Source organism: Cryptosporidium ubiquitum, assembly GCF_001865345.1.
Source record: "Cryptosporidium ubiquitum isolate 39726 chromosome Unknown contig_11, whole genome shotgun sequence".
Taxonomy (NCBI): domain Eukaryota; phylum Apicomplexa; class Conoidasida; order Eucoccidiorida; family Cryptosporidiidae; genus Cryptosporidium; species Cryptosporidium ubiquitum.
In genome coordinates this window covers 252,476-279,427 of record NW_021639812.1, presented here as the reverse complement: position 1 = coordinate 279,427, position 26,952 = coordinate 252,476, and the positions used below count along the sequence as shown (strand labels likewise).

General features: G+C 31.9%; 15 protein-coding genes across 15 annotated transcripts; 4 read left to right on the top strand and 11 right to left on the bottom strand.

The window, feature by feature from the left end:
* Positions 1-20: 20 nt before the first annotated feature.
* cubi_00111 (uncharacterized protein) lies at positions 21-824 on the bottom strand (the record flags this gene model as incomplete). The annotated part of the gene is made up of 1 exon (XM_029017125.1): positions 21-824. The coding sequence occupies one exon, from the start codon at positions 822-824 to the stop codon at positions 21-23; it is 804 nt and encodes a 267-aa protein (XP_028875704.1).
* A 372-nt stretch (positions 825-1,196) lies between these two features.
* On the bottom strand, positions 1,197-1,910 carry cubi_00110 (uncharacterized protein; the record flags this gene model as incomplete). Its single annotated transcript, XM_029017124.1, has 1 exon — positions 1,197-1,910. One exon carries the CDS (start codon positions 1,908-1,910, stop codon positions 1,197-1,199), a length of 714 nt encoding a protein of 237 aa, XP_028875703.1.
* A 391-nt stretch (positions 1,911-2,301) lies between these two features.
* cubi_00109 (epsin like ENTH domain-containing protein) lies at positions 2,302-4,017 on the bottom strand (the record flags this gene model as incomplete). The annotated part of the gene is made up of 1 exon (XM_029017123.1): positions 2,302-4,017. One exon carries the CDS (start codon positions 4,015-4,017, stop codon positions 2,302-2,304), a length of 1,716 nt encoding a protein of 571 aa, XP_028875702.1.
* Positions 4,018-4,662: 645 nt separating this feature from the next.
* cubi_00108 (uncharacterized protein) lies at positions 4,663-6,024 on the bottom strand (the record flags this gene model as incomplete). Its single annotated transcript, XM_029017122.1, has 1 exon — positions 4,663-6,024. The coding sequence occupies one exon, from the start codon at positions 6,022-6,024 to the stop codon at positions 4,663-4,665; it is 1,362 nt and encodes a 453-aa protein (XP_028875701.1).
* A 646-nt stretch (positions 6,025-6,670) lies between these two features.
* On the bottom strand, positions 6,671-9,976 carry cubi_00107 (alpha beta hydrolase; the record flags this gene model as incomplete). The annotated part of the gene is made up of 1 exon (XM_029017121.1): positions 6,671-9,976. One exon carries the CDS (start codon positions 9,974-9,976, stop codon positions 6,671-6,673), a length of 3,306 nt encoding a protein of 1,101 aa, XP_028875700.1.
* Positions 9,977-10,656: 680 nt separating this feature from the next.
* Positions 10,657-12,918, bottom strand: cubi_00106 (uncharacterized protein; the record flags this gene model as incomplete). The annotated part of the gene is made up of 1 exon (XM_029017120.1): positions 10,657-12,918. One exon carries the CDS (start codon positions 12,916-12,918, stop codon positions 10,657-10,659), a length of 2,262 nt encoding a protein of 753 aa, XP_028875699.1.
* A 332-nt stretch (positions 12,919-13,250) lies between these two features.
* On the bottom strand, positions 13,251-14,213 carry cubi_00105 (alpha beta hydrolase; the record flags this gene model as incomplete). Its single annotated transcript, XM_029017119.1, has 3 exons — positions 13,251-13,412; positions 13,486-14,113; positions 14,173-14,213. The coding sequence occupies 3 exons, from the start codon at positions 14,211-14,213 to the stop codon at positions 13,251-13,253; spliced, it is 831 nt and encodes a 276-aa protein (XP_028875698.1).
* A 266-nt stretch (positions 14,214-14,479) lies between these two features.
* On the top strand, positions 14,480-14,965 carry cubi_00104 (RRM domain-containing protein; the record flags this gene model as incomplete). Its single annotated transcript, XM_029017118.1, has 1 exon — positions 14,480-14,965. The coding sequence occupies one exon, from the start codon at positions 14,480-14,482 to the stop codon at positions 14,963-14,965; it is 486 nt and encodes a 161-aa protein (XP_028875697.1).
* An 81-nt stretch (positions 14,966-15,046) lies between these two features.
* On the bottom strand, positions 15,047-15,373 carry cubi_00103 (uncharacterized protein; the record flags this gene model as incomplete). The annotated part of the gene is made up of 1 exon (XM_029017117.1): positions 15,047-15,373. The coding sequence occupies one exon, from the start codon at positions 15,371-15,373 to the stop codon at positions 15,047-15,049; it is 327 nt and encodes a 108-aa protein (XP_028875696.1).
* A 547-nt stretch (positions 15,374-15,920) lies between these two features.
* On the top strand, positions 15,921-19,052 carry cubi_00102 (uncharacterized protein; the record flags this gene model as incomplete). Its single annotated transcript, XM_029017116.1, has 1 exon — positions 15,921-19,052. One exon carries the CDS (start codon positions 15,921-15,923, stop codon positions 19,050-19,052), a length of 3,132 nt encoding a protein of 1,043 aa, XP_028875695.1.
* Positions 19,053-19,067: 15 nt separating this feature from the next.
* cubi_00101 (uncharacterized protein) lies at positions 19,068-19,511 on the bottom strand (the record flags this gene model as incomplete). Its single annotated transcript, XM_029017115.1, has 1 exon — positions 19,068-19,511. One exon carries the CDS (start codon positions 19,509-19,511, stop codon positions 19,068-19,070), a length of 444 nt encoding a protein of 147 aa, XP_028875694.1.
* Positions 19,512-20,919: 1,408 nt separating this feature from the next.
* cubi_00100 (uncharacterized protein) lies at positions 20,920-22,677 on the top strand (the record flags this gene model as incomplete). The annotated part of the gene is made up of 1 exon (XM_029017114.1): positions 20,920-22,677. The coding sequence occupies one exon, from the start codon at positions 20,920-20,922 to the stop codon at positions 22,675-22,677; it is 1,758 nt and encodes a 585-aa protein (XP_028875693.1).
* Positions 22,678-22,778: 101 nt separating this feature from the next.
* cubi_00099 (uncharacterized protein) lies at positions 22,779-23,841 on the bottom strand (the record flags this gene model as incomplete). Its single annotated transcript, XM_029017113.1, has 2 exons — positions 22,779-23,293; positions 23,361-23,841. 2 exons carry the CDS (start codon positions 23,839-23,841, stop codon positions 22,779-22,781), a joined length of 996 nt encoding a protein of 331 aa, XP_028875692.1.
* Positions 23,842-24,258: 417 nt separating this feature from the next.
* cubi_00098 (uncharacterized protein) lies at positions 24,259-24,954 on the bottom strand (the record flags this gene model as incomplete). Its single annotated transcript, XM_029017112.1, has 1 exon — positions 24,259-24,954. The coding sequence occupies one exon, from the start codon at positions 24,952-24,954 to the stop codon at positions 24,259-24,261; it is 696 nt and encodes a 231-aa protein (XP_028875691.1).
* An 888-nt stretch (positions 24,955-25,842) lies between these two features.
* On the top strand, positions 25,843-26,739 carry cubi_00097 (uncharacterized protein; the record flags this gene model as incomplete). The annotated part of the gene is made up of 1 exon (XM_029017111.1): positions 25,843-26,739. The coding sequence occupies one exon, from the start codon at positions 25,843-25,845 to the stop codon at positions 26,737-26,739; it is 897 nt and encodes a 298-aa protein (XP_028875690.1).
* Positions 26,740-26,952: the final 213 nt, after the last annotated feature.

Genomic DNA, 26,952 nt, shown 5'->3' with positions numbered 1-26,952 from the left:
CTTCACTCAAGGCTAGGAATTTAATTACCTTCAAGGATCTTTTTGATTTGAGCGTTTTCTGAGACTTGAATGGGAGTCAGACCGTCATCATTTGTTAATGTTAAATCAGCTCCATGCTCAATAAGAATTCTTATACAGCTCTCCTGCTCAGAAATCACAGCAACATGGAGAGGTGAGTCGCCAAAGCCATCCTTAGCATTCAAATTTGCTCCATATTCTAGAAGAAGCAAAGCAATTTCAGCATACCCCTTGTCACATGCTAAGTGGAGAGCATAAAATCCTTGTGAGTTTCGGGAATTAGAGAGAAATGGATATCTTTCAAGAACTTTCTTCAGAAACTCCGTTTCATTCTTATTTACCTGCGAACAAAATGCATCAAAAACAGAAAGTGAGCAATTCTTTTCAGAAAAGTTTGGATCAAGCAAAGCCTGATCCAATACATTTTTCAATTCCACTTCTAGCTTTTCATCCGAGTTGGATTCCATCAAAGGTTGAGAAGTTGAACTGAAAAGTGAAATACAAGAATTCTTACCAATATTTTCTTCCCATTTGGGATCTTTCTTGTTTATAAGTTCTATATACTTATTAGCTGCGTCTTCTGAACTCATTCCTTTTCTCGAAGCCCAGGATTTAGATTTTGCCTGATCTTTCATGCTGAATACTGAAAATAATGAGCCAGATTTCTCTGGTGCATCACCTACAGTTGCTTGCTTATAGCACCCATATAACTCCAAAAGTTCCTCATTACTAAATGATGACACATTATTTGCACAGTAATCAGCTGCTAGGGCAAACTTCTTGTTCGTGGATAAGATATTTGTCATTTCTAATTATTTGATTATCCAATGGGTATAATAAATATACTTCCTAAAAAGAAGAAAAAACGGAAAACCGAGGTAAATTTTGTCCAAGGAAGCGAGGAAACTGTATAAAGGTGGGGGTAAGATCTCTTCAATTTCTTGTTCCCACCCCCCCCATAATTCCTTGTAATTTAAATAAACAATTAAACATATCCCGCCAACATTTCTAATGTACTAAATAAAATAGAGAAGTACCCGCCAAAATTATAATAGTTTGGGCCAGAGTTTTTTGGAAGAAAAAAAATGTTGACAGTAAATGCATGCAACAGAATTTTACAATTATTTTGCATGTATTCACCGCCAAAATAGTTAATAAAAATATAATTAGGAGCGAAATTAGTATTTGGAGTGACTAACTGCGATTTTGAGTCCATTTTGGAGAGTATCTGTAAATTCTTTCATTGCATTGGCTATGCTGTCATCAGCTTCTTGTCTGAGTTTTGATGTGGAATTGATAGCATTTTGAATACTTTTGAACTCTTGTAGAACAAAATTGCTGAATTGATTATTAGGGTTAAAAACATTAAGTTTTGAGTTATTTTCAAAATTTTCGTGGAATTTCTGAATTTGTTCTCGGGTTTGGATGTGCGAATTATTGCACGATAATCTGGAAATTTTATCGTTGATTGTTTTAATCATCTGATTATTGAAATGATTAGTTTCTGAGAAAATCCCTGTGATTCTTTTTATTATAATAAAATAACTTTTGAGTTCATGTTTGATAGATTCGAACTTGTCTGTAAGCTCTGAAAGTTGTTGATTTTTTGAATTTGTATTTCTCTTGTAACTAATAAATTTAGCTTCAACCTTCTCACATCTACACAATATACTTTCCAAAGTGTTCATTATTAGTTCAATTCGATGCAAAACCTTCATAGTTACTTCCTGTATCATTTGGTTTCCAAGCTCCTCAGTTTCACTCTGTAGTTGAGCCATTTTGCTTTTTCGGTTCTGTACACACTCCAAAATTTCATCCCTAAGTTGTTCCTGTAACTTTATAATTTCTTTCATTTTCCCTGCTGAGTTGCAGGTTAGCTGATTTTCTACCATTTATTTCTTCAGTCTTTTTCTGTTTTATTTATCCCTTCCTAGCTTCCCCTCAATTATTAACAAATATATAGTGGTTTATCGGAGTGCTTCCTTGTAATTAAAAAATGATAGGAGCATAAGTAATGTACGAAGAATTAATACTAAGAGATAATTGCAGTCAAATGTCAGAGATTTAGTTTTTCTTTTTTTCGCAGTTTTAACTTATGATCCAAAAATAATACAAATAATTCCGCACAACTAAGCGCCAAATTCCCGTTCAAATTTACTTGGAACTTTATAGGTTATATTAAACCGCATGTGAAAGATAAACCTAAAAATAACAGTAAAACATAGAAAAGAATATGTAAAAAAAAGAAAAAAAGCACTAGAACAACTAACAATATGAAACTAACTATAATATCCCCAAGTCTATTAGAGACTTTTCCACATTTTTTTTTGACCCAAAATCTTTAGTTTGTTCGTCCTTTTGTTGCCTCTTCGAATTTATGATCACTCCACTTTTATTTGAGTGATTCTTGATCGATAAGTTCTTAAATAGATTGTTTTTTTTGTCAGAATTCTCCTGGGTCTGATGTGATAACGTTAATAATGAATCTGTCAAATCAATCATTGAATTGAAATCTTCATCGGACTTAAAGACTTTATTTTCTGTACTAAAATCTATTAAATTGTTTGTTAACTCAACTTCTGGCGGGCAGTGTGGGGCGTGCATACATGCATCGGCACCAAGGGTTTCAATAATTTGTTTGACTTTCCTCCTACAATGAATGTTAGTGGCTGAAATTTGATTAAGAAGGTGTGTAAAGTCGTCATTAACATATTCAATAACGTGTTTTTTGGTGTTTTGGTTTGTTTCAAGCATAGAAAGGATGAGACACAGAATTTTATAAATTATTTTGAAGTTACCCTCTGATTTTAAGTTTAATAAATGATTTGAAGTACAAGGAGAGTTGTGTTGTTCATTAATATCAGTATAATGATTATCAGTTTGGTAATCAATGCCACTGTTCTGAGTTTCATTATCCTTCTTTAAACAATTGGAACCAGTATTACTTAGATCAATTAGTTTGTTATGTAGCATCTTAATAACAATGGGGATATCTAATTTTTGGATTTCTTTAATGCTATTTTGAAGAAGCTCATTGGAGGGATTCAGAATTAGTCCTTTTGTTGAGCAGTAATTCTCAACAAAATGGATCTCTAATGTATTACTATTTGAAACGTTTTGACTTTCCACTATTACTGTAGGTTTTGAATGAGTTTTATGTTCTTCTATTTTGGATTCAGTAAAGTTTCCTTGTTTACAGGTTGAAGTTTGATAGCTTTGAGAGTTGGTTACTCCTCTTGAGATTTCATCATTAAAGAAACCATCTCTAAAATCCCGACGAAATGCAGGTTTATTCTGATAATTATTATTCACAGGTCTGATTGTATCTTTATAGTTTCCTCCATAATAGTTTGAAATGCCATTAATTAACTTATTAGGCAGTACTTTCAGTACCAACTCAGAAAGATCGTCAACAACTTGATTATAGTGACCTATTTTTGCATTGTATACAATAGAACTTCCAATCTGAGAAATGTCCATTGAGTCACTATCTTGCTCTATTTTATCAATAAAGTTTGGGTTTCCAAATCCATGGATTCTATCTTTATAACTACTATTGGAAAGCTCATTAGCTCTTTGTCCAAGTCCCTTAGTTTGATTACCAACTTTAATACTTCCATCAATTCTGTTATTACTACTAAATATGGATTTTAAACATTGAACTGCCTCTTCCCTAACTAATTCTGATAGAGTATCCCCATATACAGGATCAAATGGACCCTTATAACTTTGGCATAATCTTATTTGATTTGCATGGCGTTGTGCCAGTATTTTAAAAGTTGGATTTCCATTCTCACAGAGATGCTTTATCAACCTTAATGACTTAAACTTTACTTTAGGATCATTTCTTTTCAATTTCTTAATTAAATAGTCCTCCAAATAACTACAAATACCTTCTTGCATATAACTCAAATTTGTTACCTCATTCAACTGGTAGCCTGAAGGTGCTGAGGCTGAATCCGAACCAAATATTGATTGAAGAAGTCCTTTATCCAACATCACCTTACTTCTTTGTTGTTATTCTTTTGCTTTTTGAAAATAATTTATTAAAATGCGCGCCAAATTTGTGTTCCCCACACTCAACTTTATTGAAAAGTATATTCCTTCGGAAAATGCAAATTCCTTCAATATAATTTAAAAATAGTAATTTTGATACTTTGCTCTCATTATTTATTATTAAGAAGGCTATGTGAATTATTTCTTTTATATACAAATTAATTGACTGTATATCTCGTATATTTACCAAATGGCCAAAACAATTGGTTTATGTATTATTTTTGTTATCAATTAATCAATATTTTTAAAACATAAAGCTATTCTTTTTGTGTGCATATTAATAAAACTTACGTTTTAGTGGCTGCATGCACTAGGCGGGCAATCTATTTGAATTAATAATTTCAGTACCGGTGTTTAGCCACATGCAAGAAAAATATTTAACAGTAGGGAAAGCTGATCAAAAGAAAAAATCGTAATTTTCAAAGTAATTGATATAGTTAATATAAATTACCTAATAAACATATTAGTTTAGGAAATCATCTATAAAGGTATAAATTCCGGTAGAAATAAAGATTTTTGAGATATTGTGGCCTCCATTGAAGAAAAGAAAATATGCGATTAAACTGTCGAAATAGACAGTTTTCGGAATTATTCATTCTTTTTCCTGTTTGAACCCAAATTTTCATGGAAACTTTTTAAAGTTAGAAATAAATACAAAACAACAAGTATGAAGAAGATAAAAATCCAAATGTATATAATAAAGTTTGAGGGCAAAAAAGATTCGACGCGAAGATTCCCACTAAATCTCCAGCAAAGCAGTGATTCCGTAAAAATTACAACCACAATGAGCCAGGACTGAAAACTAATTTTACCGAAGTGAATTGAGCAATCTCTTGCGATTGTTTCATATAGTTCTCCAACTGCTGAAGCGCCACATATAGCCAAAACAACTGTTCTCACACCAAAAATCCAGTGGGAAACTGGCATATAGAACTCGGCCTTGAAGAAGAAGTAATTCAAGTCAATCAGTTGAACAATTGCTGTCAAAACCAGAAAAGATAAAAAACCGCGTAAGGTCGATAAAGTTTCTGGCCATTTAAATGATAAAGGAATAAAATTCTTTACTTTGAATAAGCCTGAAACCGATGTGACTTCTTGGGCTTTATCTTCAAAACTAGAAATTGCTTCTTTTGAAGCTTTTTTGTGTCTCTTAGCACTTGAAGATGATACTGATTTCTCGTTATGTTCTTTGTTCTCAAGTCCGTTATGGCATGTATGCCAATTAAAACGAGCCAAGCCAAATCTTCTAATTATATAATTCCCACAGAATATGCCTATCATGTTACACCCAAAAATATCCAATAATATATGGTCCCACCAACATTCATAAAAGTTTGGTAAAATATGCCTAAGAGTAATTTCAAGCCATTCAAAGAATATAGAGTTAAACCAGACGAGGAAATCATTTCTCAGAATTAAAGTCTTGGCCATCCAGCCAAGAAAGTGAGCGATTACGAATAGGTCAATCTTTGGGAGAATATTTGTCAACAAACCATCTGATTCGCCAATGATTGAGCAAGAATTCCCTGCATAATTTATTTCAGGAACCCCTTCTTTTAGCTTTGGGTCGATATAAATTAAAGCGCTTCTGATATATTCAGTGTCCTGAAACATTAAAAATGTCAGAAGCACAAGATATAGTATATTCATACCCATCATAATTTTCCAGAAAGCATAACAGGGCCATTTAAAAGTTCCATTTGGGAGAAAATGCACAGACATAACCATCACAATGCCAATTGCTGCTACCAATCCCCAGGTTGCTCTCATCATTGGGGATATTGCCAAATTCTGACCGAAGAAACCCCTTAAAAAGAGCTCGGAAATCACCCAAATAGCAATTACTGATATAGACAAAAGAAAAGATGTCCAAAAGCTCATATATCCAGTTGATCTTGAGGGGTGGCATTCTCCCATTTCAGGAATCCACTTCTTTCTTGAAACGTGCATGATTAATACCAAAGACTATTCGAATACAAGAATCGTAGGAAATTGCAATATTCTAGTCTCGTGGCTATTTTAGCCAATTTGTTCTCTATCGCACAGTTTAGAGTCTAACAAATCCAATTAAAGACCCTTTGATAGACTTTCAATGCTTTAATCCTCCAAGATCTGTCTGGATCTTTACTAGGAAAAAGCTCTTTAGTTTTTGTTACAATTATTCAGTTATATTATTTATTTGATTTTATTACTAATATTATATTATATACAACATGATCAGGCGGGCTTCCCACACTTTTAATATGAAAACAATCTAATGGTCAATAAAGATTAAAAAATAGTTTTAAATATGGAATTAAGACTTCAATTAAAATATACGTAGTGGGAAAGAATGGCTTTGCAGGCGATTCTAGTTATGTCTTGTTGATACAATTTTTTTTTCATCCTGACTTTCTTCAGATAGGCCTTGAGATATATATATATATATATATATATATACGTGTATTTACATGTCCATACTTTTTTTTTTTATAGAATTCTTACCACATTAGCATTCCTACATTTTAGCCATATTATAATTAATTATGCTTTACTGAGTGCCTTCCCAATTTGGGAAAAATAAAGAGGATAAAGGTAAATGAATTCTTTGCCCTCGTTAAAATTCAGGATTTAACTCAATCCAAGTATTGTAGTCTTCTTTGTTAACTGGAAGCTTTACCATGAATGAGCTGTCAAGTTTAATGTTAATAGTTTTAGCTATTTTTATGTTTTGTGAAATATGATGTAGTTTAAAATTCTTTGTATCTGCCCCTGTAATAGAAATTGCCAGTTTATGTCCTTTAAAAAAAGTCCAGGTAATGGGTTCTAGAGTGATTTGCATTTGAGACTCATCCCCAATCCTCCTTAAAGGTTGGTAATAGCTTTTTGTTAGAGGCCTAATAACCTTTCTTGCTGATCCATGTGGAATGTTTTCAAGAGCACTTTTTGTCATATTAACATGTCTATGCCCAACTTGTGCTAATCCTTCTGTTATATACATAATTTTATTTTCTGGGGAAATGTCCTCCAAATATACATAGATAGGAGCATCATAGCCATCAAGAAGCTGAATTGAGAAATGCAGCCAAACACTTCCTACAAGTCGAATATCGGACTTAAATGCAGAAGTTGCAAATCTTATATGCTGCCTGCTCTTTCTCTTTTGATGGAGTCTTTCACCAGCATGCCATAACTGTTTTCCTTTTTCATTATAAGACACTGTCACTCTGAAAGGGTGCATTGCAATCATCCATCTGGATCTATATTCAGAGAAATAGTTATCCCCAACTTTGAGTTGAATGTAGCTCGAAGATCCATTACTATGTTGGTTTGTGTTTAAGTGCGTTCTCGTTTCTTTCTTTTTAGTTTGGAATACAAGAGGAACAAATCTAGTGCCTAGAATTGATGAAAATTCCTGGACCAAATTTTTGTCATTTTCTCCATGTTTCTCTAAGGAAAATTGAAGATATTCAGTATCTGGTGGAGGGAATTTATCCGTAGTATACCATTTTTCTTCTCCAACTTGGAAGAAATGAATGTTTTTGTCCTGATTTTCCCAGCATATTCCTTTTAAAGCACAGTCCATAAATCTTACCAAGTCATAATATAAGGCTGGCTCGAAACAAGAAGTAGTTTCTCCAAATGGAGAACAGCTTGCCCTACCAGAGTGGGTCCAGGGTCCAAGTACCAACTTATATATAGGTTTTTCCTTAGATGCCATGTTTCCAGCCTCTAATAGATATTGCTCGTACGCCTTAGAGGCTGACTCTACTAAAGCATCATAGAATTGAATCATTCCTCTGGAATTAGCAGAATCACAGTATCCTGATGTTAAATAGACATTGACTCCTTTATTTCCAAGAATTGTTGCGATATCTTCTGTATTTCCAAGCTTCTCAGCAAATATCAAAGTTCCATCATCCAGTTCTACTTGTTCATCCAAATATTTATACTTTTTGATTGTCTTTGACATATCCCAATTCTTCTGGTGCATTTCCAATGCCTGCTTCTTAATACTTGAATACCCCTGGACAGGAGAAACATTTCCAATTACTAACAAAAAGGCCACAACTAATTTAAAAGGATAATATGTGGCTGTTTTCAGGAAGTGAAGTAGCGGGGATCCATATTGTTCAAATGAATAAGTTATGCTATAATAATCCTCTACTAGAGGCTTACAGATCAGGCCTCCCGGTTCAATAAGTTCTTTAATTACATTCATTGGAGATGAAAGAGCAAAAACTGCGTCCACCAAATTGTTATCACTTCTAAATCCTTCTGAATTGTTCTCTAATGTATCGTTTGTAGTTGATGCAGCAGTTTTTATCGCTGCCATCCCATCATAACTGATTCCTCCCACTCCTACCTTGCCATTACTCCAAGGTTGGTTCTTTATCCAACCAATTATCTGCCTAAAGTCATCAACTTCGTTCTCTGAAAAGTCCACAATTCTGTGCCCTGTGCTAGCACCCGTTCCTCTGGTATCAACAACAACAACAGCATAAAAATTTGGAATGAACGTTTGTGTAATCTGCCAAGACCAAATATTCATAGAAACAGATTTTGGTTCACCCCAAAGAGAGAATAAGGTGAATGGCCAATGAACATCCATTCTTCTATTATACCTTGTAATATCTACCACGGTTGGTAGAGTTTTATACCCAAATCTAATTCTGGGCAAATAGATATCTACGGCAATTTTAACACCATCATCCATTGTAATGTACTCACTGTAAAACAATGGTGGGTAGTTAGTGCTTGTTGGACCTCTAAAATCCCCTGTTCGGATTTTTCCTGATTCATCCCTAAAGAAAGTTATCTCATGAGTGTCGAATTTATACCAGTGGTGATCGTTTGCATTACATGAATTCTTTGGCCCCAAAAGGCCTTCTTGCATTAGAGGTAAGCCAATCCCTACAACCATACATAAGTAAATACTAAGAATGATTCCATCCAATAAATGAACATAGGTAAAAACCATCCTCAATGCAGTAATAAAGCCAAAGAAGTCGACAGATAATCCAGTCCAGTATAATATTATATGTGCCAATAAGCTTGTAAATCCTTTATAATCGTCATATTTGTATTTGTCCTTAGCAAGAGAAAACCAGATATCGGGAACTAACAATCCTTTAGTGTTTAAACTTTCATGAGCAACGTATTGTGTCAGTGCAACCAAAATAATTAACAAACAAGAAATACCAAATACTCTTCCGGCTACTCCAGATACCATCATTTTTTTCCTGTGACTCTTCCTGATTTTCTTACTCTGAGATTTCTTGGCCATATTTCTTCTAATGTCCTTCAAATTGACCTTCAGAGCTCTTGAAGCCATGTATGCTAGTATAAAGATTATACAACCTAGAAAGCATGAATCCATTATACTAGTTGGAAGGCTTTTTGGAATGATATGTTGGGCATAATAATATTCGAAAATTTCGTCAGTATTCATTTCCTTATTCACTGTATATATGGATGGGTACAGGTTCAAAACTGTGATGTGGTATATTATATAAACTGTGATGGCTCTACTAAAAAGCTGTATATTCTTCAACAACTTTTCCAACCTTATGACTATTTCTTCTTCCCGTAATTTCCATTCATTAAACTCTTTAACGTTCTGATCTAATCCTTCATTTTCAGATGAACTGATTGGGGAGAGCCCTCTTTCAGAATTTCCTAAACATTCTTCAGGGGTTTCGGGACCACTCTCACAATATGTATCCATTACATCCGACTCACTTTCCCTACCCACCTTAAACATTGCAGACTGAGGTGTTTGCAATGATTGATCTTCCCAGCTCTTCTGTGCATATCCCAATACATCTTTTCTTGCTCCTTTCACAACCCCCCTACCGTTAATGAGTTCTGATATATTTTCCTCTTGTTGCTCCACTTTCTCTAATTCTGACGCCTTTGACATCGGATTCCTTATCCCCACACTTACACACAGACCCCTATTTATCTGCGCCACTTTAAACTTAATTGTTCTTAATTTACTCCTTCTCTTATATGGAGAGCCTTATTTACTTTTCCTCTAACCTCTCATTAAAATCCCTTTTTGTTTTCTTTCAAAAAAAAATTAATTTTTTTAAGTTTCTTTTGTTTTTTCCGATTTGTTTACTAGTTCACTTTAATAATTCCCAGGTGTACCCCATTTCTAATAATAATAATATAATTAATGTATTATTTGCATGCATTGCATGTAATTTTTTGTATTATACAAAATTGCATGCAGTCAAAGCAATGAGCGGGAAATCCCGGACTAATAATGGGCGTTTCTTTATGCAAATATAACAAAATAAAGGCTAGTAGCTCAGGCTTCTGCTTCACCTTAACAACTTCTCTTTTTTATTTAAAGACTTCATACCGATTTTTTTCCTATTATTCAACCTAAGCTTTGATTTAAAATAAACATTTATTTTTCTTTTTTTATCCTTAATTTGTTATGAAGATTTATTTAATTTGAGTTTTTACCACAATTTACACGTAATATATTTGTGTTGAATTAATACTAATAAAATATAATAAATACAATATAAAAAATTATTCAAGTTAAACTAAAATTTTACAAAAATTAAGGTTAAAAAAACTCAATTTCCATTATATATCTGTTTCATTCTGAAAATTGGAGTTTGAACTACTATACATAATTACTGTGGCGTTTTCAGAAGTTTCTTGAGTTACTGTGCTACTACTAGCGGTAAATTTACCATAGCTCTTAACATTTTTATATATAATTGAACCAATATTACTCAAGAAGTTCTGAATTTTTGTGTTGTTTATAGCAAAAGAACCTCCTTGCTTACTCTTTTTTCCAAAGGCCGAATTAGTAGTTAGAGTATTATTATCTTCAAAATGAATAGGAGAATTTTGTTCGATTTCGTTTTCTTTTTGGCTGGTCTCAAAATTTATGCTTTCTTCTAATATTATTGGTGACTTTGTAATGCAAATTACTGCGGTCTGAATGAATTCATTCCATTCAGAAACAGAAACTCTCTGTAATAGTATGCTAACCTCTTCTATAGAAATTAACAATGAATTCAATAATTTCTCTGTTTCCTTAATAAACTCATTTTTTTGAATTGTTATGGTCTCTTTATTGCAAATTTTACAGTTATTTATCTGACTCTCTCCACATAAACAAACCCCTGTCAACAATGAAAATATATATACAAAAAGTATTTCTTCTTTATTAAAAACTTTTCCACCAACTTCTAAAGCCAAAAAATCAGTTCCAAAACCTCTGTTGCCGTGGCCCAAAACAGCCTCTGTGAATGAATTCCATAAAGTCACCATATTCAAAAAAGAGTTTTCAACCGAACAATTCTCTCCTCTAACATCCTGATTATTGGATAAAGCCTTGTTACTCAATTGAATACCTCTAAAAATTTGATTTTTTATTAACTTATCTTCAATGCATTCTATCTCATCTTGTTGAACCCAATGCAACTCCATTGCTTTCTCATTATTTAGAAACTGACTTATCATGTCTGAACAAACTCCTGGATTCACCAAATACAAAATACAGCATATTTTTGGAAGAGCTAGCAATGCAGCGACATCAAACTCCTCTAATTTCTCAACAAATATATTTTCCCAGAGATATATTTCCTCAAAATTCTTTATTGAACCTAATTCCATCATCACCTCTCCAATTTCCAATCCTTTAATTCTCCTCCTAATCTGAAATTGAATGGAAAATACTTTTTGAAGCAATTTTACAAGCTGTACAAGAGATAATCTGTCAACGTCCTCTTTCTCCATTGACACCAATTTACTAAACTGTTTCCTTGCTATACCCCATGTCTCTTCCACCCTCAAAATCTGTTGTTGCAAACTTGAATTATTACAGATATGCGGGTCTATCTTTTCTGGAATTTTGCATGCATCTACTACCTGCTCCAAAAATATGGTCATTTCGGACATGCATTGCATACTTAAGGCGCCAACCACCGAAAAGCTGGAGTGTGGGGATGATGCTGCCAGTTTGTTAATTTGCATGATTTGCTCCCATGTTGACAAATTAATGTTTTCTGTAGTACATTGTTTATTATTCAGATTTAAAACTCGATACAAATTTTTAATTAGCTCGAAGAAAATTGGATCCAAACCATTACATTGAATCCCACTTGTTAGCTGATCATCTTCATTACCATTATTCTCAGATTTTTCCTTCTTTTGCATTTCATTCACAAAAATAACATCACTATTATTTCCATTTGATTTGGCGCCAACACATGTCAAAATTTCATTATCAATCATGTGTTTATTTAAATTTAAAATGAATCTTCTGGCAACGTTTTCAATTGAAATTAGTTCTGTGATATATTCCTTCTCGAATTCTACCCACGATTGATCAAATCTTTTCAAAACATTAATGATATTTGCTTTCCATAATTCATTTTCAAAATCGAATATATTAACATCTTTATTCTTTTTAATCCTTTCTTCTATTAAATCTTTAATCTGGAAAATAAGTGTGACCAGACAAATCCAACTTTCATGAAGCTCTTTCCCAGCTTGAATTACATTTGCATTAAATTCAAATCTTTCACCATTTACCCAAATTGATGTATAGCCTTCTATAGAAGCTTCTAAAACATCCACACGGTAAAATCTCTTCTTAGGGTATGGAAATAGTGCTTTATAGTTGTTTGTAAATGAGTCTCTATAAATTCTCTCTGAGGCCTCAATTTCAAGAATCTCATTTACTACTTCAATGTTTGATAAAAAAAGTTTGCATCCTCTGAATCCCTGAGAAGTCTTTAGGCATGGTTTTCCTGTTTCGATGTCATCAAACTCTACAAATTTTAAACCTGAAATTAATCTGATACAAATGTATTTCATATCATCATTAGTCATTTCTCCAAATTACCGAATAACAATTATTGTTATACTAACACCAATTTTAAATTCATTTGAAAATCAATACATATTAGAAATATAATTAGATTTCAAGTGTTTAAAATCTCACTAATTACCTAATAGTTTCCCATTACTCATCTATTTTATAATTATTTTTATCATGAATAGAAAATTTTAGTTTGTCACTTTTTACTTTGTGGGTGATAGACATATTTTTAGATATACGTATTATACGCCATATATCTCAGACTTAAAATTGCCTCTTAAAAATGATTTATATTGCAATAATAATTCAGTTTAAAATGTTATTTAATGTCTTTAGCTATTTTCTACATCTTTTTATTCAATAGGGAATCAATAACTCGATTAATATGATGATTTACTAAGGATCTTATCTCACTATTCTCTGTGAGTGAGTGAGAGCCATCTTCAATTAACACAATTTCATGAGGGATCTGTGGAGGAATGAATTTTGCAATTTCACTTGAATCCTAAAAATATTGATTTAATCAATTTATTGTTATTTTAATATTTTTATTAGTTCAACCTTCAAGTAAAACCTACCTGTACTGGGACAATGTCATCTTTCGTCCCATGTATTAATAAGAAATATTTTGTGTTTTTTACAGCTTTTAGCATATTATAATCTACTAAATTTCTTTTGTTTACGCATTCAAAAGTAATTTTTCTTGGAATATTATCTCTTGGAATAATTTCAACAAATTCCAGTTCTTTGTTTTTCAGTTGGTCATATTGTTCATCTGTGATAAATTTTGTTATAATAGAATTAGCCAAATCAAATCTTGCTGAAATACTTATAATAATATCGACATCATCATACATCCAAGAATACATTAAAGTTTCAACTCCTCCTCTAGAGTGTCCAATAATAGCCTTTATTTCAAGTCCTTTATTTCTAAGAAATTCCACAACCTTCCTTAGATCATTGTTAACTTCTCCATGATAATCTCCAAAACACCAGGAATCTGCCCCCTGAGATTCCCCATTACCATGAAAATCAAAACGTACAACATTAATAGTAAGGTGTTTTGCAATAGTCTGACAAAGACGATTTTCTTTACTGGAAAATAGTCCATGGCAAACTATTGCAGTTTGGGGACTCTCGTAATTATGTACAGTAGATACTGCAGAAAGCAAATGCCCATTTCCACTTTCAACAACAAATTTGCCTCTAAAAATGAACATTAAACCGAAACTCAAGGAATAAAAGTTAAAACTTCAACAACTTACCCATTGTCCTTACAAAAGTCCCAGTAATTTTCCTGTTGCATTTTTTTAATAGATTTTGTTTCAATTCTTTAAATACCTTTATCTATTAATCCTCACGTTTATTTCCAAATTCAATTTACATGTTAAGAAGTTCCCGCCAAAAGTCCACATAATTACGTGATAATAATTCGGAAGAATATTTTTAAAAAAAGAAGATATTAAAGTTTTAGGAGTAAAGAAAAGCCAAAAGGAGAGCGACTACTGGAAAGTGGGAGTTATTACATGGGAAGATAATGGAATTGTAGAGGTTATTTAGACATGTTAAGAGATGAATACAGAAAAAGGGGATCTGTCGTCATTTTTAAGTCAACCAAAAAAACGTTTTAGAAAAGCGGCAGGCCAGGTTTGGGTGGACAATACTTTGGATGAGTGGCCAGAGAATGATTTCAGATTATTTTGTGGAGATTTGGGGAATGATGTCACTGAAGAGGTGTTAGCAAACGCGTTCAAAAAGTATCCTTCTTTTGAGAAGTGTAAAGTTATTCGAAATAAACATACTGGGAAAACTAGAGGTTATGGATTTATTTCATTCACAAACCCAAACGACATGTTACATGCAATGAAGGAGATGAATAGGAAGTACGTTGGAAGTAGGCCCATAACTCTAAAGAGATCTAAATGGAAAGATAGGGAAGTAGATTCTGACAAGAATAAAAAGTTTGACGAAATGACTAAAAGAAATGAATCAACAAATTCTTTATTTCAGGATTACCATAAGGAATACAAAAAGAGAAAATATCTAGATAGGCATTAGTGATAGATTCAATATATAATTTAATCTTAAAGTTATAATAAATGATTTACGTCTAATTCAATTATAATCCTAGGTGCCACTTCAACCTGCCATATTTTTATATAAAGTTATTGTTCTTTGAATTTCATTATTGAGCTCTTCAATGAGTTTCGGGTTCAATTTCTTTCTCTTTTTCAAAGTCTTTTCTTTGACAATTTTAACAGCCTGCTTCTTAATCTGAACCTTTACTCTGTTTTTTTCTTCTCTCTTTGGTCTGAAAGACTCTAGCCACTTCTCCTGCTGAGCGAGTTTTGTAATTTCCTTATTTACTCTTTCTCTCTTCTCACGTTCCTCTTTAGATAGTTTATTCATTGAATCCTCATTAATTACTATATTTGCCCGGTTTTCAATGTTTACATTTACATTCATTATTCCTCTATTTAAATGCAAGGGCGGGAAAAGTAGTTACACAATATTATTAACTACTATTCATTAAAAAATCTTAAATTATTGAGAGAGGAGGTCTTTGAAAATCAGGAAAGGTTTAAAATAAATAAATTAATTGTTCTCTAAATTAAATTTTACTTTGTAGAGTTTCTAATGTTATATTCTCGAAACTTTATAATCACAAAGAGAGTATTTCAAGACTAAAACTTTATTTTGTATCTAAATAACATACTTATAGAACTTACATTTTTGGTATAGATTATTTGTTATAATACTAACTTTCTAAACCTCTCATTTTTTTTAAATTCGGCGAAACTACACATTTTCCCAAATTTTCTTCAATTCATTCTTTCTACATGCTCTTAATCTGGTAATAGTTTCCCGCTGAAGTTATTAAATATATGATTATTATTAATTGCCTATTTGGGAATGGCGCCAAATGTTTTTAATGGCATCTTGAATTGTAAGTTCAAATAAAATCGTGTTCACAAAGATATTTAGGGCGCAAAACAGACACGAACCAAAGGAGATGAATGGGTTGGACCACTCTTCAGGGAGGCAGTCCCATAAAGGGAATTCTATGGGCAATTCTCTTGAAGACAAGATCAAGAATATATTAATAAAAAATACGGAGTCTTATGAGGGTGTTGGGGAGAGAATGATCCAAATTGTCAAAGAGTTACTTAACTTATTTCAAGATTTGGCTCAGGCTGAGACAGACTCAGTATACGATACAATTTCCTGGGTTCTTGTAGAGTTTATTGCAACACAACCTTTTAAAACAGGCATCTTTGCAGGAGTCACGGCTCTTTTCTCAACATCTTTAACTAATAACTCTCCTTTATCAAGCCATTCGAACTTAACTATTAGGATCGTTGAGCTTTCAATTAAGAGGTTTATCTCTGATCTGAGAAAGTCTAAATATTACTCTTGCCAATTAATTTTAAATTTCTTCACGGAAATGGCTAATTTCTATGTAATTGACCTGAACCAGCTTGTCTCTATATATAGGTCTATTCTAAATACATCCTTATCTTTAAAGAAGTCAGGATCTAATTCATCTTTTAAGTACCTTGCTTCTGATCATAACTCGTTCATACTATTTACATTGATTGCTTATGCTCTACCTTTAATTAGAGAAGAATTAAGAAACCAAGAATCAGAGAACCAGAATCAAGTTCTTTACCATGAGATGCTCAAAGATATTGCATTATTCTATGATACTTATCTTGTGGACTATTGTGATGAGACACAAAAGGTATTGTTAAATCTTATAGGGAAAGATTTACTGGACATACATCCAGTTGAAAATCCCTTCGCTAAATACTGGAGCAGTTTCATTCTCTGGAGAAACCAACAATGCCCGAGAATTATGACTATATTAAGATTTTACAGATCATTGTCTATTTCTGACTACTTAGCTGAAATCTTGTCTCCTCCCAAGGATTTTAATTTTGTTGAAGCTTTAAGCAATCTAGAACTTGGGGAAATTAACGAGTATTTGCCCAAACAACTGGTCAGATTTCCCTCAATTAATACAATGGAAATTGGAGAGTTTATACTTTTGAGAACTATGGATAGCATCAACGAGATCTTTGTACAATCGCCTTATGAAACGGCAAGACAATTATTAAAATTGCCTGTAACTTCTCCCTCTTATGATTTATGCTTATCTATCACAATTTGGAACTATTTGTTGAATCCTTATTATGTATCTCATCTCAGCTTTGTTAACAGCCTTGTACTTAACATAGTCAGACTTCAGAGCTCGTTTTTTGTCAATATTTGGACCCCAATATTCATCCTTAATATGCAACCTTGCAAAGACATAATCAACGAGAATTCCACTAGATCTCAGGAAATGATAGATTCTGAGATTGAGCCAGGAAATTCATCTCAAAAGCAGAACTGTACAACTGAGGATTCCAACAATCCTATGATCGGAGAAATTGTCAACCACTTAGTATTCCCTCACATCAAGACTCTCTCTATAGGGATGCTTTTCAGGCTTAGGAAACACATGATGTGCGTTCTCTCTAGTAGTGAAATTTTTCAGAACTCCTCTTTTAGAGATTCTTTCTGGAACAGTAACAAAACAAACTTTTTGTTTCGTACTGAAATTCATGACCTTTTTTTAAATGGGTTTTTGGACTCGATATTGACAGGAATGTCTAGGCTAATGCTCCCTCAAACACTTCTCTCCATTCCAAACGAAAGTTTGAATCTCAGAATAAATAAGATCCCATTTATAGGCAAAGACTCACCCAAAGCTACCTTACCTGCTCTTTTTTTCAGACTAAAAGAGTTTAACCACCTAAAAGAGATATTAGTCTTTAAATTTACAACTAAGGACGAGATCACAGAAAAAAACAATAAGATTACATTGTTTCTTAAGTCTAAGCTCGGGAAAGTAAATGATCAGGATGAAAGCAAAGATGATCTAGATGAAGATCTCCAGGTATCTAGACGCTATGAGGAACGGCAATATCACAAAGAAGAGTCCAAAGACGAAGATTTGGATCATAATAAGGAGGATCACGGTGGAAACTCTTCTAAAGAAACTTTCAAAAGCTCAAAGAAAAGACGGCTTAACAGTATTCAACCTCAAGACCAGTTTACTTGGACCAAAGACAGCTTGTTTGACTTGTTACTCATCTCCATTATAGATCAGGGAAGTAAAAGTCCAAGCCATACTAAACGTCTTTTTGCTAATTATAAGACATCCCTTATGGGGTGGTATCGTAGTGAAGAAAATGGCACTCCAGAAACAGTTGATGACTCTAATAATGAAATTATGAGCAATGGCGAGCATCATTTTTCAGAACAAGTTAGCCAGATTTCAAACGGGATACTAAATTGTGACTTGTTTAAGACATTGACTAAGTTTATATCAAGTAATGATAACTCTTCAGAAATGAACTCTAACTTAGTTGATCATCCTAGTCTAAAGACAGGAATCAGACTTTTGTCTCTTATTTTAACCGTCTGGGGAGGACTCCTGAGCGGAGACTCCAGCATTTGCCTAGGATTTAGCTTTCAAAAGCTTAAGAATTTGTTATTAATTGCTATAGAAGAAGGAGTACTGAATCCTGGTTTGGCCTCTGTAAGCTTGGCATGCATCCTAACTTGTATCAAATCCCCAAAATGTCTGGATATTTCTTTAAACAATAACAGATACCAGATATTTGTCGATTTATTTGAGCTCATTCTTGAGATCCTAGATGGAATGAAGGTCCGGGAACCAATCCCTGAAAGTTTAGGACCAGAATGTTCTAAGGAATCCAAGATGGACGATGAAAAACACTCTTCAAATGTATTAAGTATAAATAACATAGAGATATGTATCTTGGCTTTAATTTATATATTTAAGGCTGGCTCAAAAACACTTAGTGATAGACAAGTAGACGAGAAGATTATAAAACTTATGGAGGACTCAGCAACCGAGATTTTTCTGAAATTCGGATCAGCTCTTTTTGGGACTGAAGGACATCCCGGACTAAATTTTGAGTCAATTCAAGAATTTGCCCAAGGAGAGTTCATAGTTCAAATAATGAAAGATTTTAAAAACTCGTCTTTGGAATTTGTACTTAATCTAAATGATCCTTCTTTAAAGCTTGAGCTTATGTGGGTCTCCTCATCTGTAATTAATAGAAGCCAGTAGTTTTTTAAAAAAATATTATCTTCTGGAGAACTTTCTATTTTTGTAAGTTAAAGATTTTCTGAATTTAGGACTCTTCAAAAATTCGAAAAGATTTGACTTCAAGGTTTGTAATTTATGGGAAACTTTAGATAGGTGGCTTTCAAAACTATCGTTTACTAATTTGTGGACATACATATAATAGATATACCCAGACCCAGAAAACATTGGAAGGATGAGCCATAATAGTACCATAATTTTTAAATCATAATAGAATGGTATCTTAGTAAATATTTGAGCAATGCTTTCAATCATAAAAATAACACCGCATATTATCCAATAAAATAGCAAATTGGTTAGCTCAGAAACCGGGATATCTTCTTTATTAAAGCCAAGCACTACATTTACAGTCCCTAGTAATGGATAGAGATACTGGAGCACAAAAGTTATAACTTTTGGAAAGGGAATAATTGAAAAAGCCATCTTCTTTTATTATTAAATTGACTTTCCAGTTTTATATAATTAAAAGAAAAAAAGTCGTTTTATTATTTGTATTCTTGAATAATTTACACTATTTTAAGAAAATATCCACCATGTAAATTAATTAAAGTATCCCGCCCATTAGAATAATGGTATTAAATATTATGGTTTTTAATTTATACTATATTATTGTTATAATACAACCTTCCCCACCAAGATAAATTAGCTATTACCACATAGTGTATTGTATTGTTTTGCATAATAACCTTTTGTTTACACGTTGATTCTCTTTTTCTCTACCAAAAATTCCGATTTGGATTTAGCTTTTAAATGATGATGTATTCGGTCAAAATGGCCATGTTGGAAAGCATGGTTCTTTTATTTATCTTATTCCCACATCATTTTGGGTTTTTTAGTTTTTTGCCAGCCTGAGGCAACTTAGCTTTTTCATATTGTTGAAAAATATGAAGTATAAAAACCGACTTGGTTTTTTTTGAACTACTAGCTAAAAACGGACTGGAGAAGCGAAGAAATAAAAAAGCTGCATTATCACACTTTATTTTTTAATATTAATATATAGGTGGATAAATAGAAAAAGAATGAAAGATTGGAAAGGCATAGTGTAGTTTAACCAGTTTCTAAAAATTGTTCACCTTTAACAGTTACTTGGCCACTATTATCTATTAGACCAGAAATTCACCATCCAAAACCCATTGCCTTCAAATAAAAGTAAAATGTGGGGAAATTGCATGCAACTGCATGTGCATGCATCTGTTGGGAATTCATTTATACAAAAAAAGTAATAAAGGAAATAATAAAAACTGAAACTAATAAAATTCTTATAAAAAGTTATTTCTAAGAATAATGGTATTTAAAAAAAAAGAATAAGAAGTATTTTCTGTTGAGATATTTTTATAAGCCTTCTGGGGATTAAAATGGGAAGTACAAATTGTGATTTCTGGAATCATTGAGATAAAAGCCAATTTAATGAATATAGTAAAAACGCAATAATCTATTATTTCAACTGAAGCGTGGCAAAAATGCCCCAAAAAGTCATAGTGATGGTATCGAAAATAATTAATTAATCATATATAGACATGAGTGGGCGCATGATGTGTTATGTCTAAAAGGTGTGAAAATAGAGTAAGAAAAATGATTTAAAAAATGGTGAATTAAAAGACTATTCAAAAATAATGAGTTAAAGGTTTGTTTTGTTGTTTTTCTTTTAAAAATTAGCTTAAATTTGATAAAAAAAAATGAGATTTGAACTGTTATTGTTAAAGAGCTCAATTCTTTAATTAATTGAAAGAAGGCGCCAATTTTCATGCAAATTAGCTGTGTATATAATAGAAAGATTTAAGTAAATAATAAAAGAAAAGAAGGTAATAGCCAAAATTAAATACTCTCCAAAATGGAAAGTAATAATATAAATGTTGAAATGGGTCAAGAACCCATCCCCAGTTTTAAACCTGAAATTAATGAGAGAAGCAGGCAAATAGCAGAAAATTTGAGAAAAAATTCGATTTTAGAATTGTATGATTTAGTTTCAAATGGGTCTGATGTGTGTGATTTAATGAGTTTTCAGCCAACATCTGTACAAACTCAAAAAAAAATGACAAGGCATCAAGTATTGGCAATTCAATATTTTATTCCATATGTAATGAAGCATTCTTATAAGTTAGATGTAGATGAGATTCCAGATAGCATTGAAAAAACAAAAGAACTAATTAAAAGAAGTTATTATAGTACTCCAGTAATGGTGGATTTTGATGAGAGAATGCACTTGTTCGTGACAAAAGATTCGTTTTTAGGAACAATGAAAATTTACTTAATGTCGCCAAATGGCAAGAAGTTCCCAATACCAATAAAATTTGATAAAAGAGGAATCCCAGGGAATCTTAATGAGACTAAGAATGATAATTTGAGTAAAAAAAATAAGGAAAGAAATTTATCTTCAAAGTTAACTAAAAGCCACGTAGGACCTCAAATGGAAAAGGCCATCAGTAACTATCTTAAGAAAAAGCAACTAATTAACGATAAGAATAACAATAAAGGGAATAATGGAGTTTGTATATCAGAATTGGACCCAGAATGTACTTTTCAGCCACATCTGCGTAAAACACTTTATGAAAAGTATAGAAATGAGTTAGGAGTAAACTCCATTACAAAGAATGATGAATGCATGCAAATGATAAAGAAATACTTATTATTAGATAATAATGACAAGGACGAAAAGGTGGAGTCATACTTTAAATCACTCCAAGAGTGTACATTTCAGCCAAATATTGAGAAATTCATTAAAAGAGGAGTACCTAAAGAATATTATTTAAAAATACAAAAAGAAAAAGAAGAGGAAATTAAAGAGATTGAGAGCCATAATAAGTTAGAAATGGTCTTTTTTGGTAAGGAAGAGAATGAAAATAATATGGATAATGAAAGAATCCAAAGGGAAAGAGAAAAAGCAATAAATCGAATTTTTAGAGAAGAGTGGAATAATTCAATGAAAACAGTTTTCAATTGTGAACAGAATAAAATATATTCAAATATGATTCCAATTACGGATGAATTTGATAGTTCTGAACTAATGAGTGAAGAAATGGAAGAGAAAGATTCCATTAAAAACTCTAGATCATTTAAAAATAAGTCGAAAGGCCGAATTAAATATGAATGGGAGACACGTGAACAAGGGCCAATATATGATAGGGAATTTAGACAAAGACTTAAAGAAAAGAAGGAGCCAAATTCCTATAAAAACACTGAAAAGATCCAAAAAAAACCAAAAAAAAAATACATCCCACCATATAAATGGGAGGAAGATCTTAGGAATGAAAGTAACATGTATGATGCTAAGACAAATTCTGAGTTAAATAATAACAAACAAAATGAAAATGATTCCCAAATTTTTGATAAAAATAAGTGGGAAAGATATATCAGATTAAAAAACAGACATGTTAAGAGCATTCCAGTATCTAATACTAATCTAGTAACTAATCCTGAAGAAGGAGTGGATGAAGGTTTAACAGACATTGCCAAATGTTACAGTCGTATTTGTGAGATTGCAACTCCTATCACTGTAGTTGGAATTAGAGAAAACATTATAAATTATTTAGAGAAAGAACTTGAGAGGCCTTTGCCGAATCTAATAGAAATGTTTGATAATGATAATTAGAGACGGTTTTTAATGTATTATTAATATTTATATTAAATGATAAGTTTATTATAAAAATTGGATTTAATGTAAATAATAATCATCCGTTCAAATTTAAAACTCTACTCTGTTTTTTTCTTTTTCAAAAAATGAAGTATATTTCCGTTTGATATGTCATTATTTACCATAAGCTTTGAGGATTTATGAGGTAGCGCCCTTTTTGATGATGTTGGTTTTGTAATTACTGGAGGGTTTCTTTTAATACCTTTTTTGACTCCAATATATTGATTCTTTGGATGTTTGCTCAAAGTAATACTATTTTTTTCAGTGTTTCCCAACTCATTTTTTGTTTTAAACTCTCCAAATCTTCTCTTTAATCTCTCTCTAACGTTTGATAGGACTTTAGGTATGCATGCAAATAATAAATCACATGCAATTTCTTGAGCGGGAACTTGTGAGAGTGAGGCCTGTGGAGAAATTATTTCAGAGTCATTATAATATTCTTTAAAAACAAGATCTCTTTCAGATGCGATTTTTGCAGCCTTAATTATTCTTCCAGAAAGATAATCTAGAAGTTTTTCGTCGTTTAAGGTGAGTTTAGTAGAGTAATTTTTTCCATTAGGTGGTTCATTTCCTTCTAAATAGGCAAAAATAAATAATTTGAATATAATTACGGTTTTTCTTTTGATTTATGTATGACTTACCTTGTAAAATATCACAAACCTTTTTAATTTTTTCAATTAATTTTGTGTCTGAAAGAAATTCCTGAAACAGCTCTCTAATATTTGCCTCAGCTTGGTCAAATAAGTCAAGATCACTCTGTTCTAGTTCTAGTTTAAGATTACTGATATAATATGATACTATTTGAGAAAGCTCTTTATTAATATACTGCTTATTTCTAGCAAAGGCTAAAGCTGACAGCAAAAAGAAGAAAGTATCAATATTCATTGCCCCACAAAATTCTAACTTCGAAATACAGTCATTTCCAAAAAATGCAGATGGTGTGATCCCATTAGACCTTTCTGCCATTTCCTGAATTTCATATACTTCATTGTGATTTGAATCAAATAAATACTCGCAGAGTACGTTAACATAAGGATTAGGCAAAATAACTATCTTTAATTTCCTCTCCAAATCTGTATTTGTATTTGGAAATACTATAAACTTTTTGTTTTTGTATTCCATTATTACTTTCTTGTTACCGACATTATTATATTTTCTTTTGGCCAGTTACAATTTACACAATTGGCGCCAACTCAAAAATACCAATCATTTTACTATAAGAAATAATCACGAATATTAATATAAAAAGAAAGTGGCATTATCAGAACTTTAGAATAATTCGGATAATTATGTAATAAACTGAACTAGGTCAAAACAAGATATTCCTTAATTCTTTTTTTGAAACACAGAGGATTAACAGGTAAGGAGTTTTAAACAGGTATATTCTAATTAAATTTTTCTCGCACTAAATATCAACTGCATGCATGCATTAAATTTAATATAAATATTAAAAATAGGAAACATTAATTAATAGAGCAAATGAATTAAAAAAAAACAATGGTCATAATAAATGTATTTAGTCTATTCAGGTCGATTATATTATAAGTTATGGGTATCTTTGACCCTAGGACCAAAACAATTACATAAGTTAAAAAATGTGCAAAGAGAAGATCTTGCAGTTTTATTAGTGTAATTTTTATTTTCCCCAGGACCATTGAGTACAGCATTATTAATTACTCTGGTCCTTTTAAAATTATCTTCACTTAAACATGGCGGATTTAAATCAATACTTTTCATAGTTAAAATGCTTAATGGATTTCTATCATTTGAACTTATTAATTGATTATTATTCCAGCCTATATTATTGTTATTGTTTACTAACCCTTTAATTGTTTGCTGAATGCCTCTTTGAGCCTGCAAAGTAGTTACTGTATAAGATAGACTTGGGGATCTACCCCTCCTAGTACGTTCAACAATAGATCTAGCAGAGGGAATCGTAGAAACTTCAGATGTAGTAGTATCCAAGGTACGGTTAACTGGAGATAGCGATCTCTCAAAAGTGGTTTGTTCTGCACTTGAATTTAAATCACGAAAGCTACCACTACTACAGCTATATTCTGAAGCTGCTCTCCCATGTATGTATGAATTTACTACATAGCCAGATTGTCTTGCTGTGGACTGAAGCATAAATTCATCATGATTAAAATTTGACAGTGAGGATCTATAATTTACCAAATCATTTCTATCCTCTGGACTTGTATAGAACCTAAAAGTCGAATCATCCAGATCGTTCATTCTTTCTGAATTTTTGGGGACAACGATTATCTTTTAGATAATCTATTGTCTCTTTCCATACATATAAATATATATGATTGAATTTTTTTTTTTAAATTGCTTATATATTATTTAATTTGGGCTCTCTTTTAATCTTTATATTACAAATTTTCCTTATACCTAGATGGCCACACTGACGATTTCATACGTAATGCTATTATCAGTGTGCTTTACCGCTAATATTTAGTTATTTATATATAATGCAAAAATTCAATGAAACAACGCCGAGCTGAATTTATTTTCTATATTAATTACTAAATTCTAAGCATTTATTTCTTCACCTAAACCAAAGTCATGCAAATTTCTTTTTCTACACAAACTAATTCATGTGAAATTTTTTCCAGAATTAACACGTGGGCAAACGCATGCATTTATGTGGATAGAAATTGCATGCAATTTTCCTAATAAATTTTTTAAAACAAATAATTTTGACTATTAATTCATTGTTTTATTATTGAAATAGAATATATTTTCTTGCTCTGTTGATTATTCATATATTTAGATTATAGATATAATCCAATTAAGAGGATTTGCAAATAAAGATGGGATTTAATGAAGTTAAACAGAGATTTTTAAATAGGCTACTTTTCTAAAGAAATTTAAATTTTAAACTCTACATTAGGTAATTTTAATGCAAGAAATTTTCGATTCTCGATTTTATTTTGCTTATAATTTTAAATACTAAACACCAATAATTTCATGGCCAAGTGGAACTGCGCGCCAAACAGCTGAATCCATAAATATATATTTAAAAATCTTAATTCGATTAGAAAAAAAGGGTACATTAAGCAAGCAAAACGCTTAGATCATGGATAGAAAATATATTGATGCCCTAAAAAGCAGACAGAAATGCTAGAATATGATCAGGAGAAAAACCTGTTTGACGAAGAAAGCATTTCTCAAGTTCGAACATGTAAAAATCAAGTAGAAATTTCCCAGGAGGAAGAAGAGGAGGAACTCGACAACGCAATCGAGATCTTGGTCAATGAGAAGAAAGTATGGGAGGAGGCATTCAATGCTGCAAAGCTTGAGATAGAGGAAAAAAATTCAGAAATAGAGAGTTTGAAGAAGCTATTAAATGAAAAGAATCAGCTGGAAATGCAAAGAGAACATAATAAAAATTGTAATTTACTCAAAGGACCGTTTGAATCAAGCATCGATAGTAATAAAGCTGTTGTGAATAGTAACTCCACGTCGAAGATATCAAAATCCATGGAGGATTACATGTTTGAAGAATTCATCAACATTGCAATAGAAGAAACTCAGATATTAGACGATAGTGACGCACTTATTTCCAAACTTGAATCTTCTGGAGACATTGAAGATGCATATAGATTGATTTTTCGATCTTTTGTGGAGTTAAGTTTAAACAACCAATCACAAGAGCAAAGAATAGAGTTGTTAAATGAAGAGTTAAGCGCTACACAAGAGGCTGTTCAGAATCTTCATAAGACGATACAAGACTCACAAAATAGCTCTAAGCTTATTTCGGTTGCATACACATCTCAAATAAAATCTTTACAGGAAGACTTGTTAAATGCTTGTAAGGATATTGATTTCTGGAAGGAACAGTGTGAGCAATTAAGTAAAGGTAATTGTCTTTCCATTCAGAACGAGAAGTCGTCTTCAGAAGAGAATTTTCAAGGATTTGACCCAACTGAGTGGTGCAATCTTGGGTCTGGAGCAAGTACAATTGTCCAAGTGGAAACTTCACCAGATTCATATTGGTGGTTCATATCATATTAAACAAATATTATTAATTAAACAAGTATACTATAATGCTATTATCTATATTCTTTTTTTATTTATTTAATCCCAGTTTAATAGCTATTAACCATTTTTTTTCTTACTTTCCTTCTTTTAAATAATCATTTTTTATCTATATACCGGAGTGTATTGAATGCATGCAACTCTAATAATTACATGCAAATCGTCATTGCATGTGGATATGCATAACAG